The sequence below is a fragment of the Bos indicus genome, chromosome 26, assembly GCF_029378745.1.
Source record: "Bos indicus isolate NIAB-ARS_2022 breed Sahiwal x Tharparkar chromosome 26, NIAB-ARS_B.indTharparkar_mat_pri_1.0, whole genome shotgun sequence".
NCBI lineage: Eukaryota > Metazoa > Chordata > Mammalia > Artiodactyla > Bovidae > Bos > Bos indicus.
In genome coordinates, this window is record NC_091785.1 from 46,728,711 (window position 1) to 46,748,324 (window position 19,614).

Genomic DNA, 19,614 nt, shown 5'->3' on the forward strand with positions numbered 1-19,614 from the left:
TTTCCCTTCTAACACCCAGTCTAGGAAAAACAATTTCTGGATCCTCTGTGTCTACAAGTCTCCATTCACAGAGTGGAATCAAAATGCGTGGTCCCTCCTGTGGGGAATGAGGTCACAGGTAGCAAAGTGCTTTGAGCAACTCAAAGGGGAGGCGTGTAACACAAGCCTTTATTACTTAAGAGAGTGAGGCCGGGTCAGAAGGTCGACAGGCTCAGAATCATGGCCCTGCTTTGAACACGACACGGACCACAGAGCTTTCTTCTTCACCTTCCCCACCCTCATGGGAAGCGTCTTTTGTCAAGGGTGCATCATTTATGAAGAGTGTAGTGTCGTGAGATGTGAAAATTATCCCCGAGTGGCAGTCGGACAGGGCTACACTTTTACCTGCTGACTGACTCAGCCACGCCAGCCAGTTACTGCTCTGAGAGCTGGCGTACAACAGGAAACCTAGCCACCAAACGAAGACACACACTTCAGAATAAAATTCCATCCCTCGGCGCAGACTCCATGGGCTTTCTCTGCTCCTGCTTCCGCTGGTATCTGGCTTTCTGGTAGAAGATGATGATGACCGTGGTGACCACGTTTAGGAGGATGACCAGCAGGGTGAGCCAGAACGAGTATCTGTAAGCGTGGGTCGTCCCTTGCTGAGTGGCAGCTGGATAGAGTGGGTACAGCCTCTGGGCCAGCTCTTCCGAGAGACGATTGGACTGCGTGTTCCCCACAAAGAGCACCATGGTTATGAATGTGAAGGATGCTGAAGGGAAGAAAGAGTTTGTAAATAACACGGTGGTATATTTCAATGAATATTTTTATATTTAAGACCTTTTTTTAGTGGAGGTTAGTTGCTTTTCAACGTTGTGTTAGTTTCGGCTGTACAATGAAGCGAATCGGCCCCATGCGTGCATGTGTCCCCTCCCTGTTGGACGTCCCGCCCCCCTACCCCAACTCCAGCCCTCTAGGTCACCACAGGGCCTTGAGCCGACTCCCTGTGCTATAGAGCAGGTTCCCGCCAAGCTACCTGTTTACACACGGTGGCGTGTGTATGTCCGCCTAATCTCCCCTTTCCTCCCACCCTCCCCTTCCCCTGTTGCCTACATCTGTGTCTCTATTTCTGCCTTGGAAATAGTTTCATTTGTACCGTTTTCCTGGATTCCATATATATGTATTAATGTACATTTTTAAGTTCATTTTTTTCCCCTTTATCAAACATGTACTCTGTGGGCATTCACTGACCATCTACACTGGGATTTACTCTCTTCTCCGCGTTAGGGAGAAGGTAAAAGAAATGAAAAACGCATGCTAGACTCTAGACCCCAAAAGCTAACGATAACACAGGGCAGCTGTGCCCAGGAGCAAACATTCAGCTCAAGCCCTTTCAGAACGAGTTGAACCCTGCCCACTTCCCAGAGCGATGAACTGAGCCTGTGCACTGCGTGAGCGACGGGACAAGTGACTGATCACAGGGGTCGACAGGACAACTGTCCAGAGAGGACCAGTGTGGTGGGGAGGCTGAGGCAGGACGAGGAAAAGAGCCAGCCCGAACATCCATCCATCGTGAGGCACAGTGAGCTCAGAGCATCTGGGTCTGGGAGACACAAGTCCAGCTGATGGGGAGGGGTCTGGAGGGTTCTGAGCACCGGATACAGAGGTCGAGCCCACCTGGGCAGCTCTGAGCACCAGCCTGGCAACTGGGGTCTCATTCCACCCACAACAGGGGACAGCATTTAACCAGGAAAGCTCTCTTTAGTAAGTGAGTGAAAACCACTCAGTCGTGCCTGACTCTTTGCGACCCCATGGACTATACAGTCCATGGAATTCTCCAGGCCAGAATCCTGGAGTGGGTAGCCTTTCCCTTCAGGGTATCTTCCCAACCCAGGGATTGAACCCAAGTCTCCCACATTGCAGGTGGATTCTTTACCGGCTGGGCCATAGGGAAGTCGAAGAATACTGGAGTGGGTAGCCTATCCCTTCTCCAGCAGATCTTCCCAACCCAGGAATTGAACCAGGGTCTCCCGCATTGCAGGTGGATTCTTTACCAACTGAGCTATGAGGGAAGCCCTCTTTAGTAAACTCATCCTTATTCTTCACAATGTCCTGCACTAGAGAACTTTCCCCAGTCTTGGCTTCGGAAAGCCCCCTTGGCTTCAACCGTGGTTCTGGAGTCAGAGAGAGCAGGGTCAAGGCCTCCAGCTGCAGGTCTTGGGAGATGCGCTCAGCTGCTCTGAACCTCGATCCTCATCTTCCAAAGGTGGGGAGCTACAAACCCCAGGGAGCTTCGAGGCTGCTTGGGTCTGTGGGGGGGGTCGCTGGGGGATGGGTTTCCTTTCGCGGTCAGGAGGATATCCTAAAATCAACCGTGGTGATGGTGGTGATGGTTGAACAGATCCGCGAATACACTAGAAATCACTGAATGGTGCCCTTAAATGGGTAGACTGTACAGTATGTGAGTCATATCTCAATAGATTGTTCAAAAAGGCAGAGGAAGGAGGGTCAGACGGCAGCTGTGCTGGATTTGTGATGAGCCGTGCAGCGGAGTCGGGCTGACCGTGCCAGGCGGCCATCCAGGAGTCCCCAGGACAGAGGTCCAGACTGACACACGCTCTCTGACTCTTCCTCTGCTGACATTTACCCAAAACTAGGAGGACATTTGGCACCCAGCGTGCCCTGGTCATAACCCAGACCCAGGGAGCAGCCCTCCAGAGGCCCTAATTAGAGGGCTTCTGGGTGAGGCGTTTTCATTCCCCGTGATGAGTCTTTCATCTTAAACCTAATGCTTTTATTTCTTAATAATAACAGGAGTGGGAGTGCACGAAGCCCCTCCCCTCTGCACTGTGTCTCACACCCCACAATTATCCCTCATTCTGCTCTTGGGAAGTTTCTTCTAAAAGCTTTAGTCAGAAAGGAGCAAAACCCAGAAATGGGCTACACGCTGTTCTCTGAAGTGTATGCTCACGACTTTGACTTGAACCGTGAGGGGCACCCACCAACGGACACAGACACTGAGCTGAGCCCCCAGCAGAAGGGGACGCCGCTCACTGCCTGCTTCTGTGGTTCCTGGGACAGAAGGTTTACGGGGCCTGGAGGAAGCCCCGTGGCAGATGGAGGAGCACCGGAGGGCTCAGGGCGCTGGCCTTCCACCCCCCTGGCCTGTCCCTGTGGGCATGGGACCTGCCGATTACAGGTAATGATCCCTTATCAGGGCAGTCACCTTGAAAGTGAAAGTGAAGTCGCTCAGTCATGTCCGACTCTTTGCAACCCCATGGACAGTAGCCTACCAGGTTCCTCTGTCCATGGAATTTTCCAGGCAAGAGTACTGGAGTGGGTTGCCAATTCCTTCTCCAGGGGATCTTCCTGACCCAGGGATCGAACACAGGTCGCCTGCATTGTAGGCAGATGCTTTACCATCTGAGCCACCAGGGAAGCCCTTAAAATTCCTGGCTCTGACACTGAAACACTAGGTGGTTTTCCAGTAGAATTCCTTATTCAAGTGAAATCATATTCCATGCCCATTGGCATTGAATTTCAACAGAGATATGCAATGGTTTGTTTTAGAGCTTGAACAGCTGAACAAGGACCTGAACGAAGTTTTGCATAAAGTTCAACAGTACTGCTGTGAACTTCCTCCAGACCGAGGGCTCCAGCCTGCAGATCAGCCGACAGACATGAGACGGAGGTGTGAGGAAGAAGCACAGGAAATAGTCGGCACGCAAATTCCTCCCTGCTCTCGGGTTCCCGGGCTGAGGACCAAGCGTGTCGGAGCAGACCATCTGCAGTGCTCTCCCTGGCTCCGCTGTCATCTCCAGCACCTCTCAGACTACAGTTCTGTCCCCTGTGGTCAGGGTCACCACGCCAGGCTGGGCTCAGAGGGCACAGGGGCCCGGGAGGTGAGGCTGCACTTCATGTTTTTGTCCTCAAAGCAGCATCTCTTCCTGTTGCTTCAGAGACAAGCCAGCAAACTGCTCCCCTTCCTCCTGTAGCCAAGGAGCCTGTGTCCAAGCCCAGCCTGGAGAGGCGTGTGCGGCCCTTCTCTCGGCCTCCAGGGCACCTCAGGGCAGCCTGACCCCGCCCCCGGTGCCAGAGTGACCCAAGGCAGGGACCCAGAGATGGCATATTTGTGCACAAAGCCCGCTGCAGGCTGAGCCTCAGAGGGACCCGAGTTTTCAGCAAGTTCTTCAACCAAACAGGGCCCAAGTCTGCCCTTTGAGAGTTGGAGGCTGCTCACCTCCACCCTACACATCAAAGTCTCTGATTGTGCTTCTGCCCACCTCACAGCCGCTCTGTGTGTCAGAACTTGCCCCGAGCCTGGGGAGGAATGTGGCAGGAGCTTGCTGCCCGTCAAACAATTCTTTGTTGTTAGAACCAGGTGTGGACTGGGGGTGGGGAGGCTGCTGGCCTTGCTTCCCGTGTCTTCCTCGACAAACATGCATCAGGCCTCTGCCCTGGGCAAAGCCAGCTCATACTCAACAGTGGAGGAAGACACTGAAGCCAGGGGCTTCCTCCTGCAGAGACGAGGGGATGGGTTCTGGACCCTGCGGGTGTAGACGGAGCAACGAGGGTGGATTTTGTCCTGCTGGCCTCACACCCAACCCACCCCTCTGGTCCTAGTGATTGACATTGCTCTCAGATCCCCGCCTCAGACCCAGCTCCAGGTGCTCAGTGTCCTCAGCCAAGGTGGGTCAGTCAGTGAATTCAACCCTGCCAGCTATGGAGATGGCTCCAGAAATGGAGGAGGCCAACTCCAGCAAGAGTCAGGTTTTGGGGGGAAAAAGTTTCTTTTTTCCTGCAGTTGCTGCATCTGTGATGGGCCAGAAAGAACTGGCAGATGTCTTGCCTTTAGGAGGACGGCTACCTACTGACAGAGGGAACACTGGAGGAAGCAGAGGTCTGATGGCTCAGGCTGAAATCCTGGATCCAGCTGTACCTGAAGCCACCACTTCCCTCAGCTTCTTCATCACATGAGCAAGAATTAAAACAATCTATTTTTTTCACCCTGGGAATGAGTGCCAATGAGTCTTGCCTTTGGTTTGGTTGACAGACGTGAACTACAGTCATAGAAGCAGCTTGGGGCACAGAACCCTGGTGTCCAGATGAGGGTCTCTGAGTTTGGAACCAACCCCTCCAGGTCCACCGAGAGATGGGAAGCCCAAACGCTCAGTCCTGGCTGGCAGCTCATGCCCTTTAAGTTGGGCATCTGCTTGTTTTGATCACAAATGCACAGAAAGAAAGGAAAGGGCTGGTCATGTGCAGATGTGGCTACACCAGCCTGATCCCAGACTCTCAGAGCTGAGAGGTGGGTGTGCAGGCCTGCCCAGGGCAGCCCGGATTTCCACCTGTTGTCCTGCATGATGTTTAGGAATCCCAGCTTGTTTGGTCAGAGTGTTGAGAGGCTCTCCCTTGTATCCATGCCAGAATGGGGTTGGCTTCTTAAATATGAGCTTGAAAAAGGCCACAGCGGAAGTGTGTGTGCACTCACACCAGCCAGGGCTGTGCTCAGGGCTTCCCTCCCCGGAGAGCCAGGTGTTCATGGTCTCAGCACAGCACTGTGGGGATCCACAGCACAGCGGCGCCTCCAGCCACCTACACTGGCCAGTGTGACGATGGCCTCACAGAAGGACAGGAAGCTGCCTAGAGCTCGTCATCCGAGGCGTCTTGATACCCCCATATCCAGAGCTCCTATCTTCTCCCTGAAAGTTCCTGGTCTGTGTTTAAATATACCACCTGCAACACACACATGACCACTGCCAGGGCCATCCCATTAATTCAGTTCAGTTCAGTCACTCAGTCGTGTCCAACTCTTTGTGATCTCATGGACTGCTGCATGCCAGGCCTCGCTGTCCATCACCAACTCCCAGAGCTTACTCAAACTCATGTCCACTGAGTCGGTGATGCCATGCAACCATCTCATCCTCTGTTATCCCCTTCTCCTCCCGCCTTCAATCTTTCCCAGCATCAGGGGCTTTTCAAATGAGTCAGTTCTTCACATCAGGTGGCCAAAGTATTGGAGTTTCAGCTTCAGCATCAGTCCTTCCAATGAATATTCAGGACTGATCTCCTTTAGGATTAACTGGTTGGATCTCCTTGCAGTCCAAGGGACTCTCAAGAGTCTTCTCCAACACCACAGTTCAAAAGCATCAATTCTTCGGCGCTCAGCTTTCTTTATGGTCCAAATCTCACATTCATACATGACTAGTGGAAAAACCATAGCTTTGACTAGACAGACCTTTGTTGGCAAAGTAATGTCTCTGCTTTTTAATATGCTGTCTAGGTTGGTCATAACTTTTCTTCCAAAGAACAAACATCTTTTCATTTCATGGCTGCAGTCAAAATCTGCAGTGATCTTGGAGCCCCAAGAAAATAAAGTCTCTCACTATTTCCACTGTTTCCCCATCTATTTGTCATGAAGTGATGGGACCGGACGCCATGATCTTAGTTTTGTGAATTTTGAGTTTTAAGCCAGCTTTTTCACTCTCCTCTTTCACTTTCATCAAGAGGCTCTTTAGTTCCTTTATGTTTTCTGCCATAAGGGTGGTGTCATCTGCATATCTGAGGTTATTGATATTTTTCCTGGCAATCTTGATTCCAGCTTGTGGTTCATCCAGGCCGGCATCCCATTAGTAGGATGGGCCATTTTTGATCCACTCTTGAGATCAGGTTCTTGTGGTGGAGAGAAGGACAGAGCAGGAGAAGCCCCACTGTCAGGCAGGGGCAACAAGGCTCCCACTGGACCAAGCCCCTGGGCAAACACAGTGGCCCCAGAACCCATGAGACCTCAGAGAGTTCAAAACACTGTGACCGCAACTGGACCCCACTTCCCATTCCCCACCCCAACACCTTTCCCCCCAAACAGACAACACAACCTCGCAGCACCACCCAGCCAACACCCGGGATTCACAGGTCGCCCACAGCAAGGGCGTTGGCCCAGATGCTCCAATGGCCTTCTTGGAGGCTCTGCACCACCATCATGTTCAGATGTTAGGCCAAGTTGACTGCTGTTCTATGGGGGCAAGAAGCGGGCTAAATAGGAGGTGGTTCCCTCCTCTCCACGGGCAGGGACTTTACCACTGGAAGGGAGAGCTGATGCTGCGGTGGATACAGCAGTACCTGGGAACAGGGACCCTGGGGGGCGGGGAGCAGTCCACAAGTTCATGATTGCTCTGCTGGATGCTAAGCATCAGGATATTTGCTTTTCTGCCTGTGGTGTTCTCCTAAACCTCACAGTGGATAGAGACAAGCGACTCATCCTAAAAGAAGGAGGCGGCATTAAAAAGTTAGTGGATTGTTTAAGAGATTTTGGGCCTACTGATTGGCAGCTGGCCTCCTTGGTTTGCAAAACGCTATGGAACTTCAGTGAAAACATTACCAATGCTTCATCCTGTTTTGGAGATGAGGCTGCCAACACACTCTTAGCCCTGCTGTCATCATTTTTAGATGAAGAACTAGCATTGAATGGGAGTTTTGACCAAGACCTAAAAAACTATCACAAACTCCACTGGGAAACAGAATTCAGACCGGTGGCACAGCAGCTTCTAAACCGAATTAAGAATCATCACACCTTCCTGGAACCTCTGCCTATTCCTTCTTTCTAACATGATGCAGATTAACAACAGCAACAGGAAGTCAGGTCTCCATCATTCTTAAGAAGTGGTAACAAGCATGAACTTTTTCTTCAATATTAACAAATATTCAAAGTTTTTCAGGTACTTATTTTAGTGAGTAGTCTTAGTGTATTAAAATAAATAAGCATTTCTTCTTGTCAGGTATTGTGGAAAAATGAATATACATGTGGTGCTTCCTGCTATGAGAAATTTAAGATGAAAATATATTCATGATATTTCTAAGTAAATGACTTTTTATTCTGTAAAAAAAAAAAAAAAAAAAAAAGAAGCGGGCTAAATAAATGTGCATGTGTGTGTGTGCACGTGTGTGCCTCTCCACATCACATGGAGCCTCCTTTGCAGTCAAGCATGCAGCAGGAGCCCAGTGAATGCTTTATTGACGTGCGTGTTTCTGTTTAACGCCTCACCCTAGATACTCTAAGGCAAAGACTGGGTATATCATACATTTTTAACACCTAACACGCCCAACTTACCCACAGTCTGCCCCTCCCCAGGGCACCCAAAACACATCTGAAGATGCTGAATAAATGCTGTAGGTTTGCGAAAATAAGCCTCAGCCCTCCACACTCGACTCAGCACACTCTTAACGCCCAGGGTCCGACCGTGAGCGTGTGTGTCCTTGTGTGAGAGGGAACCAGGGGGACAGAGGCCGGGACTGGCCGGTACTGACCGCTGAGCCCGCTCCAGGTGTACACGCCCGTCGGCCCCAGGAACGTCTGGTAGGGGTTGCTGACGCTGTTGCAGAAGGTGAACCCAGCACTCAGCAGCGAACTAAACAAACCAAGCGCCAGAAACACGATGACCACCGAGTGAAGAGTCTTCGGAGAAGAATTGGTCAATGTCCCTAAAACTGAAACAAGGTCTGGTAAGTATGTGGTGCCCCCAACCCAAAGACCAGCTCTGGGCCCAAGGGCTGCTCCACCCTCCCGGGGCCCCTTCCCACTTCGCCTGCTTAGGCACTGGGGCTAGACACCCTCAGCCTTTTCATAACAGTTCCATATTTCTGGAGTGCAGGGGAGTGCCCAACGTGGATTTGCACACATGTAAAATGAAACACGGATGTCCTGTGCCCTCTGCCATCAGTTCCTGCTTTTGTCACCCTCCTTTCTCTGACCACCAGCCAGCCTCCCCTGGAGTCCATCTGCTTTCCCCGTTCCCTTCGCGTTTACAATACAAGATGGTCAGACACCAGAGGCGCAGTGGCCCCACTCTTACCTGGAAGCCCAGCCACGCGTTTATAGCACATCTCCAAGAGCTGTCTGTGCATTGAGCCCCTTAGGAGACTGCCGTTACAGTCAGTACAGTGTTTACCAGGACGTTCCGTGAAAGAAGGTAGAACCAGACTGGGAGTAAGATTTCGGAGTCCTCAGTAATCCGCTAACAGCATCACGGGAAGAGCAAGGGTGGGAACCTTGGTAGGCGAGATGAGAAAGCCTTCCTCAGCGCTCAACCAGTCCCAAGAAAAAGGACTGGAAAAGGCAAAACGGTTGTCTGAGGAGGCCTTACAAATAGCTGAGACAAGAAGAGAAGCAACAGGCAAAGGAGAAAAGGAAAGATATATCCATCTGAATGCAGAGTTCAGATGGAAAGCCTTCCTTAAAGATCAATGCAAAGAAATAGAGGAAAACACTAGAATGGGAAAGACTAGAGATATCTGCAAGAAAATTAGAGATACCAAGGGAACATTTCATGCAAAGATGGGCTCAATAAAGGACAGAAATGGTATGGACCTAACAGAAGCAGAAGATATTAAGAAGAGGTGGCAGGAATACACAGAAGAACTATCATCATCTCACATGCTAGCAAAGGAATGCTCAGAATCCGTCAGTAGTAAGTGAACTGAGAACTTCCAGATGTTCATTCTGGATTTAGAAAAGGCAGAGGAACTGGAAATCAATTGCCAACATCCGTTGGATCATCGAAAAAAACAAGAGAGTTCCAGAAAAACATCTACTTATGCATCATTGACTATACTAAAGCCTTTGACTGGGTGGATCACAATAAACTGTGGAAAATTCTGAAAGAAAAGGGAATACCAGATCACCTTACCAGAGAAATCTGAATGCAGGTAAGAAGCAACAGTTAGAACCAGACATGGAACAACAGACTGGTTCCAAATTGGGAAAGGAGTATGTCAAGGCTGTATACTGTCACCCTGCTTATTTAATTTATATGCTGAGTATATCACGAGAAATGTCAAGCAAGCTGAAGCATAAGCTGGAGTCAAGATTGCCGGGAGAAAAATCAATAACCTCAGATATGCAGATGACACCACCCTTATGGCAGAAAGTGAAGAACTAAAGAGCCTCTTGATGAAAGTGAAAGAGGAGAGTGAAAAACCTCGCTTAAAACTCAACGTTCAAAAAACTAAGATCATGGCGTCCGGTCCCATCACTTCATGACAAATAGATGGGGAAACGATGGAAACAGTGATAGACTTTATTTTCTGGGGCTCCAAAATCACTGCAGATTGTGACTGCAGCCATGAAATTAAAAGACTCTTGCTCCTTGGAAGAAAAGCTATGACTAAACTAGACAGCATGTTAAAAAGCAGAGACAAAGGTCTGTCTAGTCAAAGCTACGGTTTTTCCAGTAGTCATGTATGGATGTGAGAGTTGGATTATAAAGAAAGCTGAGCACCGAAGAATTGATGCTTTGGAACTGCGGTGTTGGAGAAGACTCTTAAGAGTACCTTGGACTGCAAGGAGATCCAACCCGTCCATCCTGAAGGAGATCAGTCCTGGGTGTTGACTGGAAGGACTGATGCTGAAGCTGAAACTCCAATACTTTGGCCACCTGATGTGAAGAACTGACTCATTGGAAAAGACCCTGATGCTGGGAAAGATTGAGGGTAGGAGGAGAAGGGGGTGACAGAGGATGAGACAGTTGGATGGCATCACCGACTCAATGGACATGAGTTTGAGCAAACTCTGGGAGTTGGTGATGGACAGGGAGGCCTGCCGCCCATGGGGTCCCAAAGAGTCAGACACGACTGAGTGACTGAACTGAACTGAGGAACCAGGGTGGGGGCGGGAGAGAAAGGGTCAGAGCTTCCTTCTTTTCATTCCTGTTTCTCAGGGCCCCGAGGAGACAGCCGGAGTTTCTCACACCTTCAGCCAAAGCAGCTTAAAAGAACAAAAACCGAAACAGCCACGGAAGATTTCTTGTTCTGCTGTGGGTGGCGAGTTTTAAGGAACAGGGCCCTGGAAGCCAGAGGGGACCCCGGATGCTGTGCAAGCAGGAGCTGCAGAGTGTCATGCCAGCCCGTGTCCTGGGAACAAGGAGCCCTCCATCTGCAAGGTGGCCCTTTTCATCCCTGTGGTATCGTATCCATTCAAAGGTTCTTCATCCTGCATTTCTATGATATTAACCCTGGGTCTTAATGCTCCTTTGGGACCAATGCAGAATCCACTCCATCCTCTCCTGCCTGGAGCTTCTCCCAATATTTGAAAAGAGGATGTAAACCCAGTGTGTTATTCATAAAATGAGATCCCACAGCTCCTGCCATCCTGGCCCTGACTCTACACACACTCTAGTCTGACCGTCCTTCCCATTCATGATGGCCAGATGGGCTCAGCACTCCTGTTAAGATGTGACACTCCCTGCGCCATCCTCTGTCTATCTCTAACACCTACGTGTTAGTTGCTCAGACATTTTTATTTTAAACCAGCAGTATTCTGTGAAGGAGCTAAATTTGTCATCAACGGACAGAGGGTAGATGTGAAAGAGATTTGAACCAGCAAGTCTGCCTTCAGACATCCCGGCAGTGGGGATATGGTCGTAAAGACCCTCGTGCATGAGAGAATTCATCCTGATGGTCAGGTCACGTGGCCCGGCCTGGGCTGGAAGCGTCCCTGGCTGGATGGAGCAGGGACGCAATGCCAGGCGTGCAGGGCTGAGCAGAAGGTAGGCGAGCGTGGCAGCTGAAGCCTGCAGAAGAGGACAGAGGCAGGAAAGGAAACGGCCAGGAGGGAGACACGGGTGTGGTCTCTGGTGAGCAGCCACAGCCCTGCCAACCCCACAGGAGACCAGGAAGGACGGGAGAGGGAAATACCATCTCAGCAACATGCAGGCCATGAGCTCACTGCCCAGGGAGCCGGGCCCTGGGGGCAGAGTCCAGCGCACACACGGCTGGTCCGCTCCTCCCTGGTACTGTCTGGCCCTGTCACTATTTCTGTTAGTGACCCATGGGCGGGGATTTCTGTTAGTGACCCATGGGCGGGGATTTCTGTTAGTGACCCATGGGCGGGGATTTCTGTTAGTGACCCATGGGCGGGGCTCAGTGCTCTGCACAGCTCGCTGGTTTACACACTCTGGATATGTCCTCTGGGTGATGCGCTCGGTAAGAACTCTGACAGGCCTTGGCTTAACTGAGGACATGGTCCTCTCTGTCACCCACTGATGCCCAGGTGAGGAGCCCTGCCCTCCCGGGAGGAGGGACCACCTGCACTGAGACTGTTCCAGGGTCCAGCCCTCAAGCCCGAGGCTCGGGCTTCTTGGTCTGTCTCACCCCAGAGACGAGTGAGGAGCTTTGCCAGGCTGTGAGGCAGCACACAAGTATTTAACAACTTGTGGAAGATGACGCCAGAGTAAAAAACAAGAAGCAGGACACACCTGTTTCAAGGCACAAGGTCAAATGCTGTGGATCCTTCCAAACTTAGTCATCCCCGGGAAGAACTGCTTCTCCTGCGTTCCACGACCCTCTGGCTCTGCCTCAGCATCAAGGAGGAAGCTCCAGCACCAGATCAGGAGTTTCCTGGGGACTAAGGGAACTCTGTCCTTAGCCAATGGGACATAATTTGGATACTTAACTAGAAAATAGGGCTTCCCAGAGGGCACTCGTGGTAAAGAACCCGTCTGTCAATGCAGGAGACACAGAAGATGCAGATTCAATCCCTAGGTCCCCTGGAGGAGGAACTGGCAACCCACTCCAGTATCCTTGCCTGGAAAATTCTATGGACAGAGCCACCTGGCAGGCAACAGTCTATAGGGTTGCAATGAGTCGGATATGACTGAGCAACCGGGCACAACTAGAAAATAAAAATTTCAGCATGGGAAAAATGTCACGTGTCCAAGTGCCTGAAGTCCCCTAGGGAAACTTTCTTACTAACTCTGTAAATGGGGGGTCATTTGTGAATGGTGAACATTTTAGAGTAAATTAGAAAGGAACAATCTGGTGAAGCTCAGTGGTAAAGAATCCACTTGCTGATGCAGGAGTCCTGGGTTCGATCCCTGGGTTGGGAAGATCCCCTGGAGTAGGAATTCCACTCCACTATTCTTGCCTGGAGAATCCTACGGACAGGGAAGCCTGGTGGGCTACAGTCCATGGGGCCACAAAGAGTCAGACATGACCGAGCGACTGGGCACATACCCAGACATCAGTTCTCAAAGGGGAGTCAATTTGACTCATACTTTTCTATGAATTAATGTGACAATTTATATTAAGTTTAACTGCCACATTTCAAAATTGTATTTCAGCTTCTGAGTCCCCTGCCGCACAGGTGTGACAGCCGTATCTCCTGCACCTTCCAGCCACCCAACCTTCCTCTCAACCCCGCTTAGAACTCAGAGAGTGAAAGCTAGAAATTCGGTGAAAGTTGAGTAAGAATGAAATCACAATCAACCTCCACAGCATCTGACAGCTGCTTTCTGCCTACAAAATTAGCAAATACATTCAGTTCTTTTTTTCTTGTTTTGAGGGGCCCAAGCGTCAGAATTGAGAAAGCCATCTCACAATTGGACCCAATTGTCCGGATTCTGGCAGCTCCGGCAAAGAGGCCAGAATGCACTGGGAGGTGGGCAGTGCGGAAGTGAGGGGTCATCTGAACATCCGGGCTTCCTGGGCCTAAAGATTTATATTCAAGCCCCGCTGGCCACCTGGCCCTTCTAGTCTGTGAGAAACTGAGGCAGAGCCGCTGGCTTTTATTGGGGAGGAGCAGCCTCCATGCCCCACTCAAGCATCTGGACACCAGGGGGCCTGACCCAAGGGAACTCCTGAGTCTCTGGGCCCCAGTGTACCCCTGGAAGGGCTCATTGACTTCACAGACACCAGAGTGTGGCCTGGGAGCTCTCCCGGGACGTCCCAGCTGCTGGCCTGGGAAACTGACCAGGGTTATCTCAGTCGGGGAAGGGGGGCAGGTGGCTTCCAAGGTGGCTCGATGCAGTGGTTTAGAATCCCTGGGTTGGGAAGATCCCTTGGAGGAGCAAATGGCAACCCACTTCAGTGGGCTGAAGTGGAGAGCTCCAGTTATCTTGCCTGGGAAAGTCCATGGACAGAGGAGCCTGGTGGGCTACAGTCCATGGGGTCACAAAGAGTCAAACACAACTGAGCGACTGAGCATGCATACACACACATCTCTGTGAGAAGAGTAGGGAAAAGCCTTTTCTGCCCCTTTATGCTCCACCTCCCAGTGGGGTCACATCTCTAGTGGCAAATAAGAAGTCACTCCTACCCGAGGGAAAGTATGGGATGTATGTGGGGTAGGACTGGTGGGTTGGAGTGTTAAGAAGGGACTTTTTGTACATTCTGGAGAGATAAACCTCCTTTCTTTGTTCTTGCAGTTACTTGATTTTTCTGCTCCAGATTCACTTCCTTCATCATTTTAAATGTGAGCCAATAGTACAACTCTAAGTTCCCTGAGAACAAAAAGGGATGGGAAATAGACTTGGAGGAGGAGAGGCACATTTGGGGTGAAACACCCCAGTGTTCTCATAGCGACCTGCACATGCCTTTAACCTACAAGTAGGGCAGGCTCCTGGATTTAACCGATAAGGGTGTCTTTCTCTAGGAAGACCGAGTGGTGAATCCACCCAGGCAGGGGCTCTGTGCAGTTCCACTCAGGATCCAAGCCCCTCACTTATGTAACAGCTGCCCAGGGAGGATTTTTTTTAACTGAAATTAAATAACTAGAACTTTTGGCGTAGCCAGGCAACGTGCTCACTCATGGACACATGGTCCTTTTCATCTGGGTGTTGGGCAAGCTGGGATTCTCAGGATGAGGCTGGTGGAGCTCCCGGTGAAGCTGAGCTGCCCAAACAGTCTAGTTATACCATGGAGAGGTTCCTCCCCAGGTTGGACTGATTATTTTCCCCCGGGTGACACACCGTTGGCTGAATTATTTTTGCACGTTGAGCTCAGCCACTGTCGCTTCATGCTGCTCTTTCATTTCAGAAATCGACAGCCCCAGACTGGCACCATGTGATAAATCTTAGGCTGGAACAGAACAGGGTTTTAGCAATATTTATAACGCTTTGGAGGTTTCAGTCAGAACTCTTCCTGGCTAAGAAACTGACCTGGTTAACTTCTTATGTGAAAAGGCAATCCATCACTGCAGGGCAGAAAAGTGGCATTCATATCAATGACTTTACTGTGCTGCCAATGGCCGGTTTCTGATTGGAAATGAGCCTGTGTGGTCCTGAGGAAACCATCTCATTGCAGGCTTGTAACTCTGCTCCCTGGGGACTGTGTCCACACACCTACACCAGCCAAGGCACCATCTACCCTGTGGCTAAGTGGCTTTTCCCCTCTCTGCAAGGACAGTTGGCAAGTGTTCCCACTTCAATGACTGCTAAAGCTGCCTGCACTGAAGGCCCCCTGGGTTCTGAGCGGTCCCAAGCAGATTGTTACCCCCTGAAATTGAGCAGCACCTCAGTGTCTGGGAGGTGGAGTGCTGTCTAAACACCTGTGTGGCTGGAGGCAAGGACCTGAAGCTGGAATGTGGGTCTCTGGGGACCGAGAATAAAAAAGGAGAGCCAGGCAAGGCAAATGCAAATACTCTGCCTCCTTTGTGGGCACACACTGCCCTGCAGTGCCCACCGGGCCCTGCCGCCTTCAGGGTTATCATTGCCCACGGCTGTCCCCACCCTCCGACAGTCACCGGGCTCACGTCACCCCCACAGGGCTCTAGAGACAGGCTGGCCCACCCAGATCTCCTCTGAGCGCCCCAGGGGGCAGGGAGTCAGGGAGCCCACTGAAGCCCTTTACCTCAAATGGGAACCAACTGGCTGTAAACAGACACTACGAAAATTTAAAAATTCCCAGACTGTTAACTCGTACTTTCAGACTTGAACACGTATCTGGAAATTCAGGAGCTGGAGGGAGTTTTGGTTTCGCAAATTGTATTCACAGAACTGAAAGTGGGACTGAGTCTTTGAAAGTCTTTGTCTCTTGTTGCCACGAAGTGAATTCTCCTTTTCCCGAGGAGCTGAGGTCGGTACCAGAAGAGATGTGTAACGCTGCTAAAATACTGGCAGAGACTGCTTTTGCTAAGGTCTAAAATGCAGATTCATAATTTTTAAATATAATTATGCTGCTCTGGAATTAAGGAAATCATTTCATTAATAAGGTCACGAATTAGAGCTAGAACTTGGAGTTACGGTCAAAGGCTCAAACTCCCAACATTATGCGTGGCATGAGGACTAAACACTCCATTTGCGAAAGACAGAAAATGATGCAAGTTTAGGGCTTCCCTGGTGGTCTAGCGGCTAAGACTCCAAGCTCCCAGTGCAGGGGGCCCAAGTTCGGTCCCTGGTCAGGAAACTGGATCCCACACGCAGCAACTAAAGAGCCACATGCTGTAAGTAAAAGGTCCCACGACCAAGTGGGAGTCACACAACTTAGTCCCACAACTAAGATCTGGTGCTGAAAATAAATAAATGAATAAAAATAAACACTAAAAAAGGCAAGTCAGCACTTGAACAGAATTAGACTTCTGTAATATAGCTGAGAGCTTTTTGTGTCTTATAAACCTACCATCTTATGGCCTCAGGAAACACTAGTTTAAAAAAAAATGACGTATGTTTACAAGGAAAAAGGTGATGATTGCCTAATACCTGATAAAGCCTGTATAGTAAGCTGCATTGAAACATTATTCAGAACAAAATCTATTTAAGGTGCTAAATAGTTTATAAATTATGTTTTTAAATTTAGAAAGCAATGGTATGTATTTAAACTTCGAATGCCAAGTAAGTAGCTAAATTCTGCTTATTCGCAATGAATTTTTGTTGTCTACACATTGAGAGTAGAGCAGTAGTGTGTACAAAATAAAAAAAATAGGAATTTCTGTAAAATATTCAATTAATATAAGTGATGGAAATTTGATATCAATTCCAACAGCAATGAGATTGTTTGGAAGTAAGAATGCAAATTCAAATCATTGAAAGAAATGAGGCTGAGATACAGGGGTAAGAAATTGCCCATATTTTCTACTTCATATTTTCTTGTCAATAAACTCTGGTGCTGTTTAAGCCTTCCCTGTGGCTCAGATGGTAAAGAATCTGCCTGCAATGCAGGAGACTCAGGTTCAATACCTGGGTTGGGAAGATTCTCCTGGAGAAGAGAACAGCAACCCACCCAAGTATTCTTGTCTGGGAAATCCCAAAGACAGAGGAGCCTGGTGGGCTAAGATCCATGGGGTCGCAAAGAGTCGGAGATGACTGAGCGACTAACACACACACACACACACACACACACACACACACACACACACACACACTGTTTAAACACAACTCTACTAGAAGGATTTAAACTGTTTTGCTAATAGACCCAACCAGACCGGAGGAAGCTGAAAAAATTTGGCGAATTTTCAAGATTAAAAATATGAGATCGTATCTACAGCCCAATTAAAATTTACCAGGAAATTATTTCTGAAGGGCTATTTGACCAGAATACAGGATGGCGTGAATTTTACCCAGTTATTTCAGCCTCACTGCGCGCATTCAAAGAGCTATAATTACCTTCAAAATTTTTGTCCGACTCTGCAAGTCCGTGATTCAGTTCTTGAACACTCTTCCCACGAAGGAGTCCATAGGTGATGATCACACTACCATTCGAAGAAGAGTCGCTGATGGCGATCGTACTGCGGATCCACTGTTGGGTCGCCAGAACGAAGCAAAGGACGATGAAAGCCCCCAGGCTGGTGACGAAGCTGAGTAAGAACGTCAGTGTTTTCTTTGCCGTCGGCATTTTCTCAGGACAATAAGGGTCCTCGGGTTTTAAGCAGAGATCTTTTTACACTATTTTGGGGCCTTCTCATTTGGAGTCCAGTGTTTAGAAATGGAGTCTCACACTTTCTTGTGAGATATAAAACCTCACTCTTCAAGAGGAAGGGTTACACTGATGAACATTGGACTGTGACTACGGCCATAAAGATTTACGGTAGCTGAACTTTGGTCTGGAGTGACGGGTTGCTATGGTTACAGCCAACCGGGAGGAACAAGGGATAAACACTGTCTTCCCGAGACATCGCCAATCACACAACTAACTTAGGGCTCTTTTTTTTCAAGTGCTTTGGAAACAAAATCAGCCTACCACATCAGGACAGAAGTAGAATTCCTAAATAATGTGCCCTGTACCCCTCAAATGTTACCGATTCTAGCAGCCAACAACACAGAGTCCCATCAGCCGAGGGTTAATGATGTGACCCTAACAAAGGTTCCAAAGGAAATCCTAAGGAGATGAAGCTCTTGCTGCAGGTCCTAGGGATTGGGAAGAGGAAAGCTGACACCTTGTTTTTAGACTTTGATAAAGAAGTGCGCCTTTCAAATTTCCTCTTTCAAACTGGATCACACTCCTCCGTTAAACTGTAACTTGAGAGGTTTCATCTCTCTCGTTAGTTCTCTGATGGACCTGATTCTGAACAATCCTGCTTTGTCTTTGCGACTCCGTTCTCTCTGTTGAGCGGTGAATAGTTTGTAAACGATCCTTTCTGGCCCTTAGAGGAAGTCCTCCATTTGTCAAGAAGATCATTTCTTGAGTTAATAAACAGATGTTCACAGCATATTAGGTACACTTCTTTTTATTATACTCTGTATCCAGGACTTCCCTGGTGGCTCATGGACTAAAGAATCTGCCTGCAATGCAGAAGACCCGGGTTCAATCCCTGGGTCGGAAGATCCCCTGGAGAAGGGAACGGCAATCCACTCCAGTATTCTTACCTGGAGAATCCCCATGGACAGAAGAGCCTGGCAGGCTACAGTCCACAAGGTCTCAAGGAGCCGGACACAACTGAGTGACTAACACTTTTTCTCTGGCTCTAAAGTTAAAGTCATATTGTATATATACATTTTCATCCTGCGCTTTTCTTGGGTAGCACCTAACTTGTTTGTGGAATGAGTTGATAATGTCTGTTTTTCCCAGTAAAATAACCAGGCCATCACTCATTTAAAAATGCTCTTTTCTGGCCATTTTGCGTATTATTAGTTTTTTTGTTCATATAAACTTGCTTGAGAACAGGTTAAGAGTTGCTGGTTCAAACGGACATTTCAATACCAAAGCCAAATAGGCCTCTCACTGATAAGCCCGCCAGCAATGGAAGTCCTCTTTCCTACAGGACTAGAAGATGCTGGCTCTTAAGTTCATAAATTGTGGCAATTTTTATAGGAAATGTTGCATTATATTGCAATTCTATGATTTTCTGTCCCTACAGTTTTGCCTTTTCCAGAATTTCATAGAAATGGTTCCTTACAGTATGTAGTCTTCCTTTCCCAGTTTGAGATTCACCCGACTACCTCTAAATTTATCTGTTCAGCAATTGATGGATATTTGGGTAAATTTAAGTTATTGGCTGAAAACTCCAATACTTTGGCCACCTGATGAGAAGAACTGACTCATTTGAAAAGACCCTAATGCTGGGAAAGATTGAAGACAAGCGGAAAAGGGGATGACAGAGGATGAGATGGTTGGATGGCATCACCAACTCAATGGACATGAGTTTGAGTAAACTCCGGGAGTTGGTGATGGACAGGGAGGCCTGGTGTGCTGCAGTCCACGGGGTCCCAAAGAGTCGGACATGACTGAGCTACTGAACTGAACTGAACTAAAAGTTATTGGCTATTTTGAATAAAGTTGTTCTGAACATTTAAGTACTAGTCTTTCTGTGAATATACACTTTCCTTTCTTTTACTTAAATGTACAGGAGAAAAATTGCTGGGACATAAAGTGAAAGTGAAGTTGCTCAGTCGTGTCCCACTCTTTGTGACCCCACGGACTGCAGCCTCC

At 49.0% G+C, this 19,614-nt stretch overlaps 1 protein-coding gene across 1 annotated transcript; it reads right to left on the reverse strand.

Annotated features, from left to right (window-relative positions):
- Positions 1 to 473: 473 nt before the first annotated feature.
- Positions 474 to 18,084, reverse strand: CLRN3 (clarin 3). Its single transcript, XM_070781092.1, has 3 exons — positions 17,352 to 18,084; positions 8,287 to 8,466; positions 474 to 754 (listed from the first exon to the last, which is right to left on the reverse strand). The coding sequence occupies exons 1-3, from the start codon at positions 17,578 to 17,580 to the stop codon at positions 474 to 476; spliced, it is 690 nt and encodes a 229-aa protein (XP_070637193.1). The 5' UTR covers positions 17,581 to 18,084.
- Between the last annotated feature and the right edge of the window lie 1,530 nt (positions 18,085 to 19,614).

Coding starts and splice junctions, on each gene's coding strand:
- CLRN3 (XM_070781092.1), bottom strand. CDS start 17,580: ATGCCGACGGCAAAGAAAACACTGACGTTCTTACTCAGCTTCGTCACC. Junction 8,467..17,351: donor GTCGGACAAAAATTTTGAAG/GTAATTATAGCT, acceptor ACCTTGTTTCAG/TTTTAGGGACATTGACCAAT. Junction 755..8,286: donor CACCTGGAGCGGGCTCAGCG/GTCAGTACCGGC, acceptor TCTTCCCTTCAG/CATCCTTCACATTCATAACC.